This window comes from Sarcophilus harrisii, chromosome 2, assembly GCF_902635505.1.
Source record: "Sarcophilus harrisii chromosome 2, mSarHar1.11, whole genome shotgun sequence".
NCBI lineage: Eukaryota > Metazoa > Chordata > Mammalia > Dasyuromorphia > Dasyuridae > Sarcophilus > Sarcophilus harrisii.
The window spans coordinates 420,234,927-420,252,163 of NC_045427.1; the positions used below are offsets into that span (position 1 = coordinate 420,234,927).

A 17,237-nucleotide genomic window follows, 5' to 3' on the forward strand; every position below is an offset into this window, starting at 1 on the left:
GTTTGTTAGACCATTTCTGATTCTCTATTGTCAAGGCAGCTACTGTGCAACAGTGTCTATCCATGTAGCTTTCCTTTGAGTAGGGTTCAGGTTTCCCTCATTTAAGCAAGACCTTCTGAACATCTTTGTGTCCCCTTTTTAAAAGTGGTTTTCCTCTAGGACACAAGAGCCTCTAAAACTGTTTCAGGGCATAGCAGAGAGATGTAGCCATTTCAGGAACGAGGAGTCAACCAGTTGGTTGAATGTGGATGGGACTCTTTTGTGTTGACCATACAGAATATTTGTGGTGTAACTTTTGTGAAGATTAGCCAAAAGGTAAAACTTTATAGCTGTATTGGACTACCACACTTCTTTTTTTTTTTTTTTTACTACTAAATCTCCTCTTTTCGTTCTCACCCAAGTCATTGAGAGCAGCTGAAGGGACTTGCTAACTCTTGAGGGGAAAATTAATAATGCTAACTAGCTCATCGACTCTCAGCATTTGTATAAAGACTTTAATGAGAAAACTGCTGGGAGTGTGATTAGGCATTGAACTTGGTACAGTAGCTTGTCCTCTGGGGGAACTGGTACAGAGTAATTCTGGAAGGAAATAATTATTATGGCCTCCCTGAGAGGTAGGGGGTCATGGAAATGGTTGAGACCTTAGATATTTTACCTCATAGCGATTCATCTCTCATGAACCTGGGGATGAGCCTTTTAGTTTGGCTCATGGTTTAGCCTCTTGACTTCATAGGTTTGTGGCTTCTAGTGGATGAGAGTTATTAGAGATCAAAGAGATCTTAAAGTATCTTTTGTCCAGCCTCCTATTTTATATATATGAAAAACTAAGAACTAGATAGGGACAAGGCATTGCCCACTATCAGAAATACATAGCAAATCAGTGGCAGAGCAGAGAGCGGAACTCAGGTCCTTTCATTCATGGTGGTTCACATTGCCTCTTTATGTTGTCCAGTTTAGGCTCTGACTTGGAAAATTGAGAAACACTCATGACTATTCCTCTGACTCCTAGGGAGGGCCCTAAGTCTGGGTCTTTTATTTGTGCCCTGGAGAACATGGGGAGAGCTGAATTCTCCAGGACTAGGAAAGGAGAATTTTGTTTCTATACAACAACTCTTGATATGTTTTCAGATCTTAATCCCTCCCCATTTTTGCCTTTTAGGAGTCTTCCAGATTGACAGAGATAAACATTCACTGATTTCTGCATCAATCAACCAACATTTATTAAGCACCTATTGTTGTGCCAGGAACTGTATTTAGCATATCAGACAGGCTTCAGCTTTCCTGGGATAGAAAGGGACTAGCAGGTAGAGAGAGTGGGAGTGAGAGTTGACAGGATTTATCTCTCTTCCATGATTAGAAATCCAAAGTTGCATAGTTTAATGCTTGGTTATTAGCAAAAAATGACAAGGATTAAATCATTTTAAAAGCATATAAGACAATAGCATGAGAGTAAATAGCCTCCAAATTTGAGTGGACATATGGAAAACACTATTCCCAACACGAAGAGGGCCCAGATACAGAAACAAGCCTGATCAATTTTTATCGGAGATGGAGTATGATGAATGTAGCACTCACATCCCCAGCCAGACCGAGACTCCACACAGCTGGGAAGCTATGCTGTGGTGAAATGAGTGGAAATCAAAGCCCCAAACAGGAAATATTAAAATGTTTGTTTCTACCATAAATCAATACAGAGTGATGGGAGTGATTATCTTGAAGTGCATTGGATAGCACAATGATAATGAGGCCAGCAAGAGGACCCATTAGTTATCTACTCTACTTGGCTAGCAAGGAGGTGGTAAACATTTAATTGAAAAAAATATCCTGACAGAAGACTTTCTAATAAATTTGTTTGTGCCCATATATCCTGATGAAAAAGGAAAAAGAATCTGGTCAGCAATAGGGGAATTCCAGAGCATTTTTTGGAGTTGACTGGACCACTACTGCCCCCTAAGCGTCATGATAGGTTGGTTGGCAAAGTCCAGGATAGAATTCAGCTCCTGTTGTGAGTCTTAGGGAGCATGGAAACCAATAAGGAAAAAGCATATAAAATGATAAGAGGAATTTGCTATGGCATAGAGAATGAGAATAGCTCATATTCACTTAGCGTATTTATGAATGTTTTGATGGGTAGTCTGTCATTGAGGAGAGAGAACTGACTTTGAGGCAATGAAGAACTAAGTACAAACTTTGCCTCTAACACCTTCTAGCTGTATGACCCTGGGAAAGTGCTCTAGGCAAGTAACCACATCTACAAATTGTAGAGGAGGAGCCAACCTGTATTGGGAGAGGGAGTTCCCTATATCAATTACCTGACAAGTTCAGGCCTTATTCCCCTATTTTGCTCTTTACATTCTTATTTATTTTCAAAGCAATTTTGAGAGGCCTAGGGAATAAAGAATTCTCCTTTAATTTGGGAAGAACTGAATTCAAGTCCTTCCCATGCCAAATCATTTCTTTGTGTCCCTGGGAAAATCACACCAAGAATTTCTTCCACTAGGCATCAAAGAGCAGTTGATAGAAGGCAGTTCCATAGACCAGTGAAATTTCAGGCATGATATAAAAATAAAAAAGAATAAGACCCTCAAACTAAAAGCCTTGAGCATTGTTAACACCATTTTTACATATGAGGAAATTGAGTTCCAGAGAGTTGAAGTCATTTGCTCAAGATTGTACAGGTAATAGATGACAGAGCTGAAATTCAAAGAAACCATAAAGTTTTAACTTGGGTCCTGTGCCCCCAATTCCATGGATGTTTCTCCTGTGCCATGCTGATCTCATCAGTAATTGATGGACTCTGGCAACCCTCAAGCTCATTGTTCCTCTCTCCTCACCAGCATGGAGGAGTCTTTCAGTTTTGCTCTGAAAAGGAGAATGATTCTGGAAGCACTGAATGCAGATGCTGCTTAGATTTCTTTTGCAAAATGCTTTGCCCTGAAGAGAATACAAAGTTCAGTCTGCTTGTGCAACAAGTTCCTGCTGAGGAATCAACTCAGTCGCTCACCACACCAGTTCTGCTGCTTAGTGGAGCTCAACCATGCCTCTAAGAGTGTGAGTTCCACAGAGCTGAAGTGTTCCCCCTGGGGTACTTGCCAAGTCCTCCAAGCCCATAAATTTCTGCAGGTTCATAAAATTCTCTAGGCTCAAAAAAATTAAAAGTCACCGGAGCTGTCTGAGGCCTTCTGTTGCCTTCCAGTCTACCCCTTTCCTCTCCCACTTGGGCACCTGCTGTAGGCAGGAGCCTGCACTAGCCATTATCAGGGATACAAGGGGGAAGCGACAAAGCATAGTCCAGCCTTAGAGAAACTGAAAGTTTAGGTGGAGTGATACAGTAGAGAGCACAAGAGAGGACAAAAGAGTAGGAGCCAGAAAGAACCGTGTTTAATTCCTGATATAAACACTTTACTAGGTATATGGTCTTGGACCTATTTTAATTTTGAGGATAATTAGAACTTCTGAAGGTTGAGATAGTAGCTTATGTTTTTCAAAGAAAAAGAAAAAAATATCAGGCAATATGTGACATTTAAACCTGAAAGTAAATAGTGCAGTTCCTACTCTCTCTTTCTCCCAGACCCTACTAATGAAGAGGCTCTCAAGGACTTGGAGGAGCTACCTTTTCGTTAATGGATGAAGCTCTGAGTGGTGACCCTACCTTTAGCAAAGAAAAAGTCATAGCTTAGGAGTTCTGCCTTGACCATATTTTCTGACTCTCCTGATGGCATCCTGACTCTACTGATAATCTTTTAAGAAATAGGCTCAAGAACAGTTTAGCTGAATCATAAAGGACCATGGGATGTCAGAAGTAGAAAGAACCTTAACAAACAGTTAGTCAAGCATCCTTGTTTTCAGATGAGGAAATTGAAACTCAAAGACAAATTGACCCAAGAAAGACATTTATTTACTCAAGTTTCAGAGGGAGTTGGTGGAAGAAATGTCATTGAAACTGTTTTGTGCGTCTTTGCATCCTCCAATGTGTAGTCCAAGATTTTAAACATGACATCAAATCATAGAACTGGAAGAAAGATTAGAAATCAATTTCTCCATAGTCATTTACAAACAAGTCCATTTTACAGATGAGAAAATAAACCCAGAGAGGGCACTTGCCCATGTTCCTACTGGGAGTAACAGAGTTGATATCTGAAACAGAGTCCTTTGATCTTCTCATCTGCAAAACAGGGAGGTTGGTCTGGATCTCTGAGGTTCATTCCATTTATAAATTTATGATCTTAAGGATTCTCCCTGCAAATTCCGTATTGCTTCGGCTTCCCCATTAGAAATCTTTACTGAGTGACTTTGGGTCAGGCTTGGGGTCTCTCTGGACAGAGCTCTGTCAGTTCCAGAATCTGGTTACATAATCCAACTCTTGCTGCCTCTGGAAACCTTTATTCTCCTCCTTCTCCTTCCCCTTCCCCGGCGAGCACTGTAAGGCTGCCTGATCATAAGGATTATGGAGCTTGTTCTGCTAAAAGGCAACAAGTGTCTTAGAGGAGAGGAGGGAGGCCCTCAGGTCTCGAGAGATAAAAGGTGTTGCCAGCTGAGTTCTCCCGATGAACAAGTGTGAACGGCTTTAAGCATTGTTGTTGGAGTTCTGTCTCACTTCATTGGTCTGTGGATATAAGTGGAGAAGCCCCAGCAGGTGGAGAATGAAAACCAAATAATGCCAGCTTGCCAAGGAAAGAGAAGTTAAAAAAAAACCTTAGAAGGCATTGTAATACAGCAGAAAGAACAGGGTTTCTGGAGGCAGAGGTTCCAGGTTCAAATCCTGCCTCCCATGCTTATTCCCTGTGTGACCTTCAACTCGGCATTCCTGCCTTATTGGACATTACTTGCTTGCCCTCTTTCTTCAATTTAGCCAAACTGGGTTTCCTTCTTCTCTTCACATTGAGCACTTTATCTCCCCTCTCTACACCTTTGTACTGACCGTACCCCCATTGCCCACCTTCCCTCAGTCCCTCAGCCCCACTGAATCCTTCTCTTGTAGCTCAGGCAGCATCTTCTGCATGAAGCCCACCTCCCCAGCTGTTTGGGGGTTCTTCATCCCAAACCATCTGTTATTTAATATTTACATATGTTCGTATTTATTACCTTTCTATTTATGTGTGTATGTGTATATATAACTGTGTGTACATACATGTACAAGTATGTATGTAGAAAGGCACATATACATGTACATAAATATATATAAGCTTCTATCTCCCAAAACCATCTCAGCAGAAGGATTAACCCAGGTTAAGAGTAACCGGCAGCCTTCAAGCCTGTTGTCCAGGTTGTGAAGCCTTCCTCCAGCAGGATGGGTGAAGGAGGACAGTTTGCTCCAACAGCTAGGACAAAGTAGGTGCTGTGGAGCACTTAGAGCTTGTTTAGACGTCCAAGATGTCAGTTATCCGCTACATCCTGGGCCATCGCCCATCATCTTGGTTTTTATCTTGCTTCTGGACGCCAGAAGAAAAATGAAGCTCACAACTTTGGGCAACCCTGCCTCACTTAAATCCAATTCACATTCTAGTCAAGACATTCCTCCATAATGTCAGTGGCCATCCTTGAGAACAAAGGCCAAACAGAAATAACAGCAACCAGCAGCTGTAGCCAGTTGCAGCAGGAATAGGAACGGTTCCATTCTTTGCTCCTGTATGCCTAGCACCTAGTGTAATAGCAGGAGCTTACTACATAACCGTTGACTGATTAATTTATGTATTCTATGAAATCTCTGGTTGCCCAGCAGAGGAGAGTTTGGGAACCTAGTTTGTGAGTCACTGAATGTAGAGAGACTTTATAAGGAATTCATCTTTGATCCTATTCAACCTATGTCTTTAACCTCCAGATAGCTCAGAGATACTTTTGTTGGGAGGCATTGTAGATTTTTTCCTGCTGCCTTAGGTAGCATCAGCCTAGTGTGGCTGATTAACAGCCAGTTCTTTGTGGAAATCAATGGGAAGGACTGGCCAAGGGTTAGTGTGAGGGGTCTGAACATGGAGAGTTGAAGGGTTAGTTCCATATCGTGTGATTTTGACCAGAGAGATAACACTTACAGTAACTTTGGGCAAGGTCTGCAAAACCAGGAAGGGGCAGCGGTGGGATATGTGTCTTAGTGATTTAGAACAGATTTGTTCTCTGGTCTCAAGAGCTTAGGCCAGATTGTGTTCTAAGACACATTGCTTCTTATTGCTTGTGGGTGTCAGCATCATGGTAAACTCTGGAGCTGCTCCCTCTCGTGCTGCCCTTACTGGTGTGTAGCCGTTCTACTAGCCAGCACGTTTAAGGAGAAATAATACCTGTTATCCCTTGCTGATACACAAGACTGGCCCATTTAGGCACTTTTAGGTGGTTTGATTCGTTCACAGAGCGAGTCATCCTCAGATTAATCTCTATATTTTGGGAGACACTTGTGTGGTGGAAAGGTCCATGTCCTTAATATGGGAACTTCTCTGTGTCTTTTTTCATGACAAATAAGGAGGTAGCCAGAACAGGGTATGTATGTATCAGGTTTCCTTCCCCCGAGTTTCTGTGGCATGTAGGAGCATTATTCTGTTGGTGGAGAACCAGTTTCCCAGACAGGAGCTGAGTCCATGGGGATCAATCCATTCTAAGGCTTTACCTAGACACCAGATAAGGACTGTGGACTCTTCCTCATCACTAGGAGGGAATGCTCGAGGTTCTGGATGTAACAGAAGATGACTGTATGATGTCATGAGTTCCTTATATTTGTAGTCTGAGTTTTACATGGTTATGACATAACCTGATAATGAACAAATAAGGGAGGCCTGTTGGTCTCCCCCTAGGAGATGCACTGGGGTTTTAGAGAACAATAGAAATTTTTAAAAAGGTGGTTGGTCAAAAGAAAAAAAATATTTACTTAAGAAAGAAGACATTAAAAAGACCAAAAGAAAAAAGCTCAGACAGAGAGACATGGAAAGAAACTAGACTTCTTGGGAGCCAGGATTGAAAGAGTATGGGACTCAAGGGGCTGGGAAGATAAGAGAGGAAGCCATTAAGAATTTTTTCCAAACCTGAACTCTGTATTTCCCTGTATGCATATACAACTGGTTTTCTTATAAATAGTTTATGTTCATAATAAAGTCTCTATTATATTGCACTCTAGACTACTGACCTGAGGGTATTGTTATGGGGATTTGCCTTAAGGAGAAATGTGGGAGATAAGGAAGGAGCCATGTTGGGGTATAGCCCCATGACACAATCTCAAGTCCCGTCCATCAGAGGATGACAGCAAGGATAGGAGCATTCAGGAGCTGCTGTACTAACCTTCCAGAGCACTGGGTCTCATCCATCTAATGCAGCTTCCCTCCTGTACTCACACTGTCACCTGTGCTTGTTCTGGGCAGGAGTAATCTTAATTGGATTACTAGCTCTCATTCTAACCTCTTCCCCCAACACACCTGCCACCCACCTATGTGAACGATGCACTCTACCTGTATAAATATGTGAGAGGCTTCTTCAAGTTGGAGGGAACTTATGGGAAGCAGCTTTAATGAGAATGACTCCTTCCTTTCTGTTTGTTTCAGTTTGATGGGGAGAACATGTATATGGGGATGAATGAGGCTAACCAGGAGTTCCTATCGGCCAACCAGGTAAGGGTCCTTTGGCTTGTTTGGTTGGGGAAGATGCGTTATTGCTTGATGGAGAAACATCTGGCAGTCGGTGACAAATGATGCCTTGGAAATCAGTCTCCTTCCAAGTGGCTCAGCCTCTTAAGTCTTGTTGGGCTAGCAGTTGGTGGGGTGGAAGAAAGGGAGCAGAGAAAGGGACAGAGTCAGCACTCAAGCCGAAAACAGACAAAGGGGGGAAGGAACAGAGAAGATATGGGAAGTGAAGATCAGACTAGGTTGGGCTATGGATCATCTGGTCACAGAAAAAATGAAAAAGACTGGGATGATTCCTATAAATGGACTCCTATTTTATTTTTGAACAAAAGCAAAATTAACTGAGTTTGATAAAAATAGAAATTTGCCCACTAGGGAAGAAATACAAGGGAAACACTGAACTGCAAGTGCAATAACTCACTGAACTCATATGTTTACACATATGTGCTCTCAAGCATTACCCACGTGGCTCATTCACATGCATACTCAGTCACACACTCATACAGGCAGAATACAGAATATAGCCTGACTAGGTCTACTCATCAGCATTCAAATTGATTTGATCAATAATATTTGACTAATAATAATTTAAGTCTCGGTTGCACTTAACAGTTTACACTTTATTCATGACAATACTCAGAAATCAGCAGGACTGATATTGTTCTCTCCAGTTGCAGACAGGGATAGCTTAGAGATAGACTTTAAATGACTCAGCCGGTGTCCCTCACCAAATCAGGGGCAGAGTCAGGACTTCAACAAAGACTATGTTTTCTCCGATTGTACCCAATGCCTTGAACATTGTACAAACATCCACAAAATTCTGCCTCCGATCCTCTCCCCAGCTCCTATTCCCACCCTGCTGCCTGCTCAGGGACAGGATACTGGGAACTCTGGGAAGATCGTCTCCCAAAGAGAGATGATTCTTGGGGAGAAGAGCTGATAACGTAGCATTCCATGAGCCTTGCTGAGGTTCCGGTTATAAACAGAGTCCAGCCTCCCATTGCCATCTTTCACTCAGGCTGATTGGCACTGAAACTTGGTGACCTGGAACAGCCCCCATCTCCACTGAGATCTCTTCTGCCCAAGCACTCATTCAGGAGAATTTCCATCCAAGGATTCTCCTTTCCCACTGTTGACAGCAAAACTTGGAAGGTTAGAAACCAATAAGAAAGTGGGCATGAAGTCATGGATTTAGTGTTAAAAAGGGATCTTAGGAATTACCAGATCCAATACTCTCATTCTGCAGATGAGGAAACTATGAAGAGGTTTGTCCCCAGCAAAACCGGGACTCAGACCCAAGTCCCCTCATTTTCAAGATGAGGACATCTGTGTCTGGCCCACCTAGCGGCAATGCTCTTTATGGCCCGACATTACTGCATGCTCATTTTGCAGGGAGGGATTGTGAGGGTACAGCCTTGACTGCCCCATTGTATAGCTTTTAAGGTTGCCAAGTGTTGAGTTTTCACTGAGCTGCATTAATGGGGGGTGGGGGTGAAGGGAGGGGAGACTGGTCTCTCCTACTCTGCCCCAATACCCCCTTTGGTAGCTCATCAGATCTGAGAAATGTTTGCTTTTATTTCTCCAATCCAACTCATCAATGGGGTGTCACAACAGATCAATGTTTAACCTTAAGCCACGTCTTCTGCATTCTTTTACATCACTTAAGACTGTGTCTTATTAATTTAACAAGCTCCAGATTTTAGAATCAAACCATTCAAAACTGTGTTACAGCAGAGATGATTATGGCCCAATCTTTTCCTGTTAGCTCAATTACACTGCTCATCCCACCAGCCCCAGCCAGGGCCAAAGGATATGCAGTCTCTGGCTTGCCTGGTGGGTATCCATCTTGCTTTGAAATAGAAAGATAATAATGATAATTATTTATCATATTTATATAATGCTTTAATACTTACAAAGCACTTTACATATATCAACTCACCATCACAACTCGGTGTGGGAGATATTATTTTCCTCATTTTATAGAAGAGAACATTGAAAAGAAATTGAGTGACTTACCTAGTGTTACACAGCTAATAAGTAATGAACACAGGATTTTCTATCACTTTCCACTTCTATTCCTACCTAACCTGTCCCCCTGCCCCAAGCTCTTTGAGAAGAGACCAGAAGGCATTGAGAGTATGTAACAGAGAAAGGGACTGTTCATTGGTGAAGGATAAAGTCACAAAATTCAGGATGAGCCTGAAAAGAAAAACAAAGGATGTCTTTCCTGACAGGAATAAAAGGTAGTGAAAAGACATTCCCTCAATCCTCCTTAGGTATAAATATTACAAGACTGGGATGGGGGAAGGGGGAATATTGAGAGGATTTCTATCTAGTAGGATGAAGGTCAAAGATTGTAAATGTAGGAGAATTGTAGGAGCTTTGGAAAGTGCTGGAGAGTCATTAGGTCTGGGCTTTGAGACATCTTGGATGGGAGATATTTCTAAAAGGTAGAATGATTAGAAGAAAACCCAAGAGATTGACTACTCAGATTCACTCTGGGATGAATAAAAAGAAAGAAAGGAAATATTTTGATCCCTTCCTAACCCAGCCTGGGACAAGGATCAGAAAAAAGACAAATGACTCTAAGTAGAAATTTTGTCTAAGAATCACAATAATGGGATCATAGATGGGCAATTGAACTGCTGGATCATTTACTGAGTGCTATTCACATTCAGATAGTTAGTTACAAAAATGAGATGGTCCCTGGAAGAATGAGATGGGGCAAAGAAAAAGTGCTGTGAGAAGTTTGAGGAGGTAACAACCCCTTCACCCAGAGGTTTCATCAGAGCTGGACTTGGAGGGAAGGGGATCATAGAATCATAGATTTAGAGTTGGAGGTAACCTTGGAGACCATCAAATTCTTCTCATTTTATAGGTAAGGAAACTGAGGTCCAGAGAGCTTAAGTGAGAGTGGACAAAGCCCTGGACTTGGAGGAAGGAAGACCTTAATACAAATCCAACCCCAGACTCATAAATACAAATCCAACCCCAGACTCATATTAGTGTGTGAACCTGAGCAAATGGCTTAATCTCTCTCCCCCTCAATTTCCTTATCTATAAAATGGGATTAATAAGAGGACCTACCTCTCAGTACTGTTGTGAGGAACAAAATGAGACAAATGCCATGTAAATAATAGCTATTTTATCATTATCATCCTCATCATCATTGTCTTGGCAGAGGTCCTCAAACTTTTTAAATAGGGGGCCTGTTCACTGTCCCTCAAACTGTTGGAGGGCCGGACTATAGTAAAAACAAAAACTTTGTTTTGTGGGCCATTAAATAAAGAAACTTCATAGCCCTGGATGAGGAGGGGATAAACATTCTCAGCTGCTGCATCTGGCCTGTGGGCCGTAGTTTGAGAACCCCTGGTAGGGTCACAGAGCTAGAAATAAGTGGAGAATCTGTTATAGGTAAGGGAGATTAAGGAATATAAAGAACATATAGAAGAGTAAAGAATGTGGACGGAGAGAGGGCAGTTCAGTATGATTTGACTACGGAGTATATGAAGCAAGTTTGAACAGTAAATTTGCAGTCATATTGTAGGAAGGCCTTGAATGCCAAGATTAGAAGTTTATACTTTTTTTTGGAAAACACATCCAGAGGAGAATAGCCAGCAAGGAAATTGAAACCATGCCATTCGAGAATTGAATGAGGGGAATGGGGATGTTTAACTTGGAAAAGACTTTAAGGCTAACATGATAGCTGTCTTCAAATATTTGTAGGGCTGTCATGTGGATCAGGGATTAGATTTGATGACTTGGCCCCAGAGGGTTGAACTAGAATCGCTGAATAGAAGATCCAGAGAGAAAGGTTTTGGTTCAATATGAAAGAAAATTCTTTAACAATTGAACTGTCCATCTTTGAAGTAATGAGCTTCCCATCACAGCTGGTATTCACGCAGAAGTAGCAGGGCCGACTACTTACCTGTCAAGAATGTTGTCAAGGGGATTTCTGTCTCTGGCAAGAGATTTAGCTTGTTGACCCTGAACTATTCTTCACTGCTCTCTGAGTGTGATTAGTGCCTGGGGAACCCTGCACTTAGTAGGCACTTAATGAATGATCTAGCAGCTGAATTACCTTAGGGATCCTTCAATTCTCAAGTCTTATGTCTCCTCTGGCCCTTACCTCCCTGTTGTAATTTTTCAGGGAGTGGGAAACAGCACTAAATTGAAGTTGTAAGTCATTCCTTCAATGTCTAATTCCGCTATAGCAGAAGTGTTTTCCATTATCATCCTCCTTCCCAAAAAGGGAAGCAAATTATTCATAAAGAAGCCTGAGTTACTCACCGAGTCTGGACCAATAAAGGAGGCCGGGTCCTTCTTGGACTGGCTCATAACCTGTGCCTGGGCTGCTCCTGTGCTCATCTGAGGAGGCTGAACTGGGTCATGACTCCGCCATAACCCCTTTGGGTGGCACTGAACAGCATGTACAACTGTTGAATGGCTTTTGTTGCTGTGGGCCAGCCCAGTGCCCAACACTGATTTTTTTTAAGTAAGAAAGTGCTTTTGCCCGCAGGTGAGCCAGCAATGCCATTACTACCCCAGGCTCTTCCTATTCTCCTCTTGATCCTTGACTCTGTTTCCCATTTCAGACATTTGCCAGAATGTCACCAGTGGTGTCCAGGTAGTGTGGGGACTGGAGATGACAGATTTAGACTCAGAAAAAATCTCAGAGGCAATGGAGCCCAAATCTCTCATTTTATATGCGAGGAAACTGAGGCACAGATTTGAGTAAAAATTTGAATCCAGATATTCCTGAATCCAAGTTGTATGCTCCACACCAGCTGAGTCTACAAATACAAATGGGGGCTGAATATTGACTTAGGAAACCAAATTAATATTATCCATGCTGTACTATGTTTATATTTATTTTGTTAAACATTTCCCACTTACATTTTAATCTGGTTTTGTGCACTTTTGTGAGTTTGACAGCTCTGTTACATACAATACCATGTCCAACTCTCTCTTTTTACATTTGAGGGAGTTGAGAAATTAAATGATTTGCTCAAAGCTAGTACATGGGATTGCAGATCTGGATTTGAAAGAGAACTAATCCAACCCTCTTATTTTATATCCTGAGAAGGACTTGTCCAAAGTCAAACAGGCAGTAAGTAAAATTTGAACCCTGGTCCCAGGACTCCAAAGTCCATCCTGCTTCCTCTTAATTATAGTCACAAAATATGACTACAGCTTCCTGTTGGGTCCCTTCCCAACCCCCGTGCCCAATTGGCAGGGCTCAACAGCTGTTGACTTAGCCAGCCCGCCTTGTTGACAGAGCCCCATCTCGGGACAATGACCTAGACTTCAGGGCTATGAGCAGTGTGGTTTTATTAAACACTGGGCATCCTTCACAAGCACTGCTCACTCAGCTGGGCTCCATGGGTAGAAGGAAAGAGAGCTGGTTTTTAATGTCTGGTAACTTGGCTCAGATCATCAGAGTGTCTTTGCTTTAACACATTGTGTTCTCTCATCCATCAAATCCCAGGATCCCAGGATTGAAGGATTCTTGGGGGATTCGTATCATCCAAGTCCCTAATGGTATAGATGAAGAAACTGAGGTCCAGTTCATCCATAAGTAGGAGGGGAGAGAGAGGCAGGTAACCTTGCACAGCCCTCCTTCCCTCACTAAAATCCAATTCATTTGCAAATCATGGCATCCCCTCCCTGATTGTCATGGTCCCCTTTGAGAATGATGGACAAACAAGAGTCAGCGTATTTTAATCACTCTGGATTTGTCCGCATTTATTTTCTTGATATTTATTCTGATAGGTGAGCTTTTGCCTGGTCTTGTCTGGTACCCAGACAAGTTCCTGCCACTTCCAAAACATGCACGCTCCCCTCCCTGGATTCCCTAATGTATGGCCTTTGCCCCTTGGAATGCAAGTTTCTCAAAGGCAGGGAGAAATAATTATATCACAATACAGCCATCAAAATATTTTTAAAACAAATTCAAAGAACCCAGGATAAGAAGGCTTGTTTTAAGAGCGCATTGAAAGTGGGCTGTTCCACAAAGGACTGAGAACAAAGTAGATCCCCATCAATTGTGCAAAGGATAAACAAAATGGAGAGACTAGGCGTGGGACACTTCCTCTCCTATCTGACTTGGTGGACCCTGGTTAGTTTCATGAAAGTACTTTTTTCTTTATTTTTCATTCTTTGTTATAAGTGATCGTTAGTATGGTAAAGGAGCGGGGAAAGATAGATTGAGAACTGAAGGTAATATAAAAAGCAAAACATATCACTAAAACTTATTTAGAAAAAAAGGTTTTATCTTCCAGTTTTGGGCTGGTAGAAAATTATCAGCATTAAAAAATATGACTGGCTTCCACCTCCAACTCTGTGCAGACCTCAGGAATCTACTTGAAGATGTATTTCATTTCATTTCTCATGTACAAACCATTATCTGATGTAGGTGGCAGCTATTTACATACACTTTACCCTTTGAGATCTAGATTCTCCTGAGGCCATGGCACTCCATGGCCCAATATTGTACGTTACCAGCAGGAGAATATTGAGATTTGCAAGTAGAATCACAAGGGTCGGAGGATGGGATGGGGAGAAAGGGAGAACATGAACACTATCTACAGCTATCCAAGGATTTGTGCCCAGACACTGCAAAGGGATGGACGTGATCCAAAGTACAGCAAAAGCACAGGAAAAACTGTTTCTAATATTCATTGTATTTATTTAGATAAGGTGAATCACTTAAACACTCATTGTATTTATTTTTCTGGACTTCAGTCCTTTCATCTGTAAAATGGGAACAGAATTATGCAGAGCCTACTTCATAGAATTATTGTGAAGAAGCAGAATAAAATAATATTTGCCGATCATTTTGCAAAATTTAGGATGAGAGACCTAAGGGTAAAAGGGAGCTCAGAGACTGTTAAGCCCAATTCCTCATCTTATAGATGAGATCAGGAAAGGTTAAGTGATATGACCCAGGCGTCAGAGCTAATATCTAGCAGAGCCAGGATTAGAGGGCTATATAAATGTCAGTTATTATCGGGCTTAAGGCAGGGCCATGTCTGGGATTGCCAACGTTAGGTACGGCTGTGGATGTGGGAAATAAAGCCGAAGCGCAGGAATTCCTACTCAGGGCTTGGATGTCTTTGGGATGCCCCCATTACTCTGATGGTGGCGGAGGTCAGTGATGGACACTATTGTTTGATCTGATGACAAGATGTGTCCCCCTCGTGGCCTCTGCTGGGGTCAAATTACTTTTGCATTTGACTCATTTCTGGGGTCAGATCCTGGCTCAGGACCTGATTGAATGGCAGAAATTGTGTAATGGGTATGTATCCCTGGGCCAAACAGGCTCTGAGAGCTATTCTAATGGGTTTTCTAAAGGCACAGCTGTCTGGGTGACTTATTTAAAATGGGATTTCCAAGTGGTGTTCTTGCCATTTAATGCCCTCCTTCAGGGTTACACAAGGTTTATCAAATCGTAAATAACATTTAGAGGCCTCATTTTAACATAATAGGCCTGATCCTTATGAGGGATATGAGGGATGGGCCAGAGCAGCAAATCTGGTGTTTGGTAAACAGGCAGTGTTATGGAAGTAAATAATAGCATAATTAGGTCCCTGTGAGGCTGCTGGGACTGATGGAGGCCTCCTTTCCTCAGACCTTGCCAAGGGTGGAGATGAGACAAGTGGATGGATTCATCCCTCCCGGAACCTCCGTGCCAGGACCTGAACCTGCGGTTAAAGTAGCAGGGACTGGGAGCGATGCAGGGTTTTCTTTCCTTTTAAAGAGTCCAGACTTCTTCTAAATACCAAGCATGATGCTTTGGGTCAAGTCACCTGGACAATGAGCCTGGTGGGGAATAGGCTCTGACTCATCCCGCTGGCCTGGAGCAGGCAAGGCTGGCAGGGACTGAGCCCCTGACAGCAGAAGAAGGCAGCCAGTGCATAGGGCACCAGGTCTGGGCCAGTCAGGAAGACCTGAGTTGGAGTTCTGCCTCAGGCATGTCCTCCCCAGAGAGAAGCTAGCAGCGGGATTTCTGTACCATGCTCAACCTCTCAGCACCTCAACCTCCAAAGGTTACGTAAAACAGAGCTATCCCATCACATGTGATATCACTGAGCAAGTCACTGTCTGCCTCAGTTTCCTCATCCACAAAGCAGAGGGAATGACTTCTACCACCTGCCTCACAGTTCTGCTGTAAGGATCAAATGAGGTCACATATATGAAGAATTTTACAAATCTTAAAGTGCCATAGAATGCTAAGTACTCTTAGTATCATCCCTCCCCTCTCTCTCTCCATTTTTCTCTGTCTTCTCTTTATCTTTCTCTGTATGTGTGTATTCTCCTCTATTTCTCTCTCTCTTTTTCTCTCTCTCTGTCTCTTCTCTCTGCCTGTATATGTGTTTGTTCTCTCTCTCTCTCCTCTCTCTCTGTCTCTGTCTCTCTCTTTTTGACTCTCTGTCTCAGTCTCACTCTCTGTTTCTTTGTCTCTCTGTCTCTCTGTCTTTCTGTCTCTGTCTCTCTGTGTGTGTATCTCTGTCTCTCTCTTTTTTACTCTCTCTCTCTTCCCCCCCTCACTTTCTCTCTCTCTCTCTCTCTCTCTCTCTCTCTCTCTCTCTCTCTCTATATATATATATATATATATATATTCTCTGTTTATCTGCCTCTCTCTTTCTGATTCTCTCTGTCTCAGTCTCGCTCTCTGTTTTTCTGTCTCTCTCTGTCTCTCTGTATTTCTGTCTCTGTCTCTCTGTGTATGTGTATCTCTGTCTCTCTTTTTTACTCTCTCTTCTCCCCATCACACACTCTCTCTCTCTCTCTCTCTCTCTCTATATATATATATATATATATATACATATATATATATATATATATATATATTCTCTGTTTATCTGTCTCTTTCTGATTCTCTCTGTCTCAGTCTCACTCTCTATTTCTCTGTCTCTCTCTCTCTTTCTCTGTCTCTCTTGATTGTTGTCTCTCAGAAACAATTCATAGAAATCCCAAGAGGGTTGCAAAGCTTTTAACTTGTTTTCCAAGTAGAGGAAGAAGAATAGAATGATCTTAAAACAGGAAGATCATTTGTATCCCCAGTGCCTGGTACAGTGTCAGGTAGATGAAAAGTCCTCAATAAATGTGTATTGATTGATTGGAGACACAAATGCCATAGGGAGGCACAGAGGGTCTTAAGTCTGGTGGGGAATTGCATCTAGGACTAATAAAGAAAGATGTTGTTATTTGTTAGGGTTGGGGTATTTGACTTAAAATGTCATTATTCATAACTCTCCCTCATTTCCTCCCCCATCCCCCCCAATAAAAAACAACTTATAGACATAAAGGAGGAAACATATGTAGAAGTTATTGAGAGCAAAGCCCAAGACAGGAAGGAAAAAATCCTCATCTTTCTCTTCCCTCTTTTTTGGTCATCTTCCTTTCCTTAACTTCTGTTGTTTTTCACACCTTTTTATTTCCCTTGCTTCTTTGTTGGACTTTGCTCCATCATCAAACCAGTCATCACTAAGGGACCGTTATGAATCTCAAGCTCTGATGGATGGCCTGGGACAGAGACAAATCTGACCTGGGAGCATATGGGTTCCACCCCCAGAAGTGTTGGGGATTCATACCTCAGTGTGAATTCAATCAGTCTGATCTTTTTTGTTCCTCACC

The 17,237-nt window shown here is 42.3% G+C and overlaps 1 protein-coding gene across 5 annotated transcripts in view; it reads left to right on the forward strand.

Moving 5' to 3' along the window:
• The window catches only part of TOX2 (TOX high mobility group box family member 2), a 298,324-nt gene that overhangs the window by 131,727 nt on the left and 149,360 nt on the right, over positions 1-17,237 (forward strand). For all 5 annotated transcript variants that reach the window (XM_031953845.1, XM_003756917.2, XM_031953844.1 and 2 more), the window contains exon 2: positions 7,521-7,586. In XM_031953845.1, the coding sequence (XP_031809705.1) occupies positions 7,521-7,586 (66 nt within the window). The remainder of the gene's footprint in view (positions 1-7,520; positions 7,587-17,237) is intronic.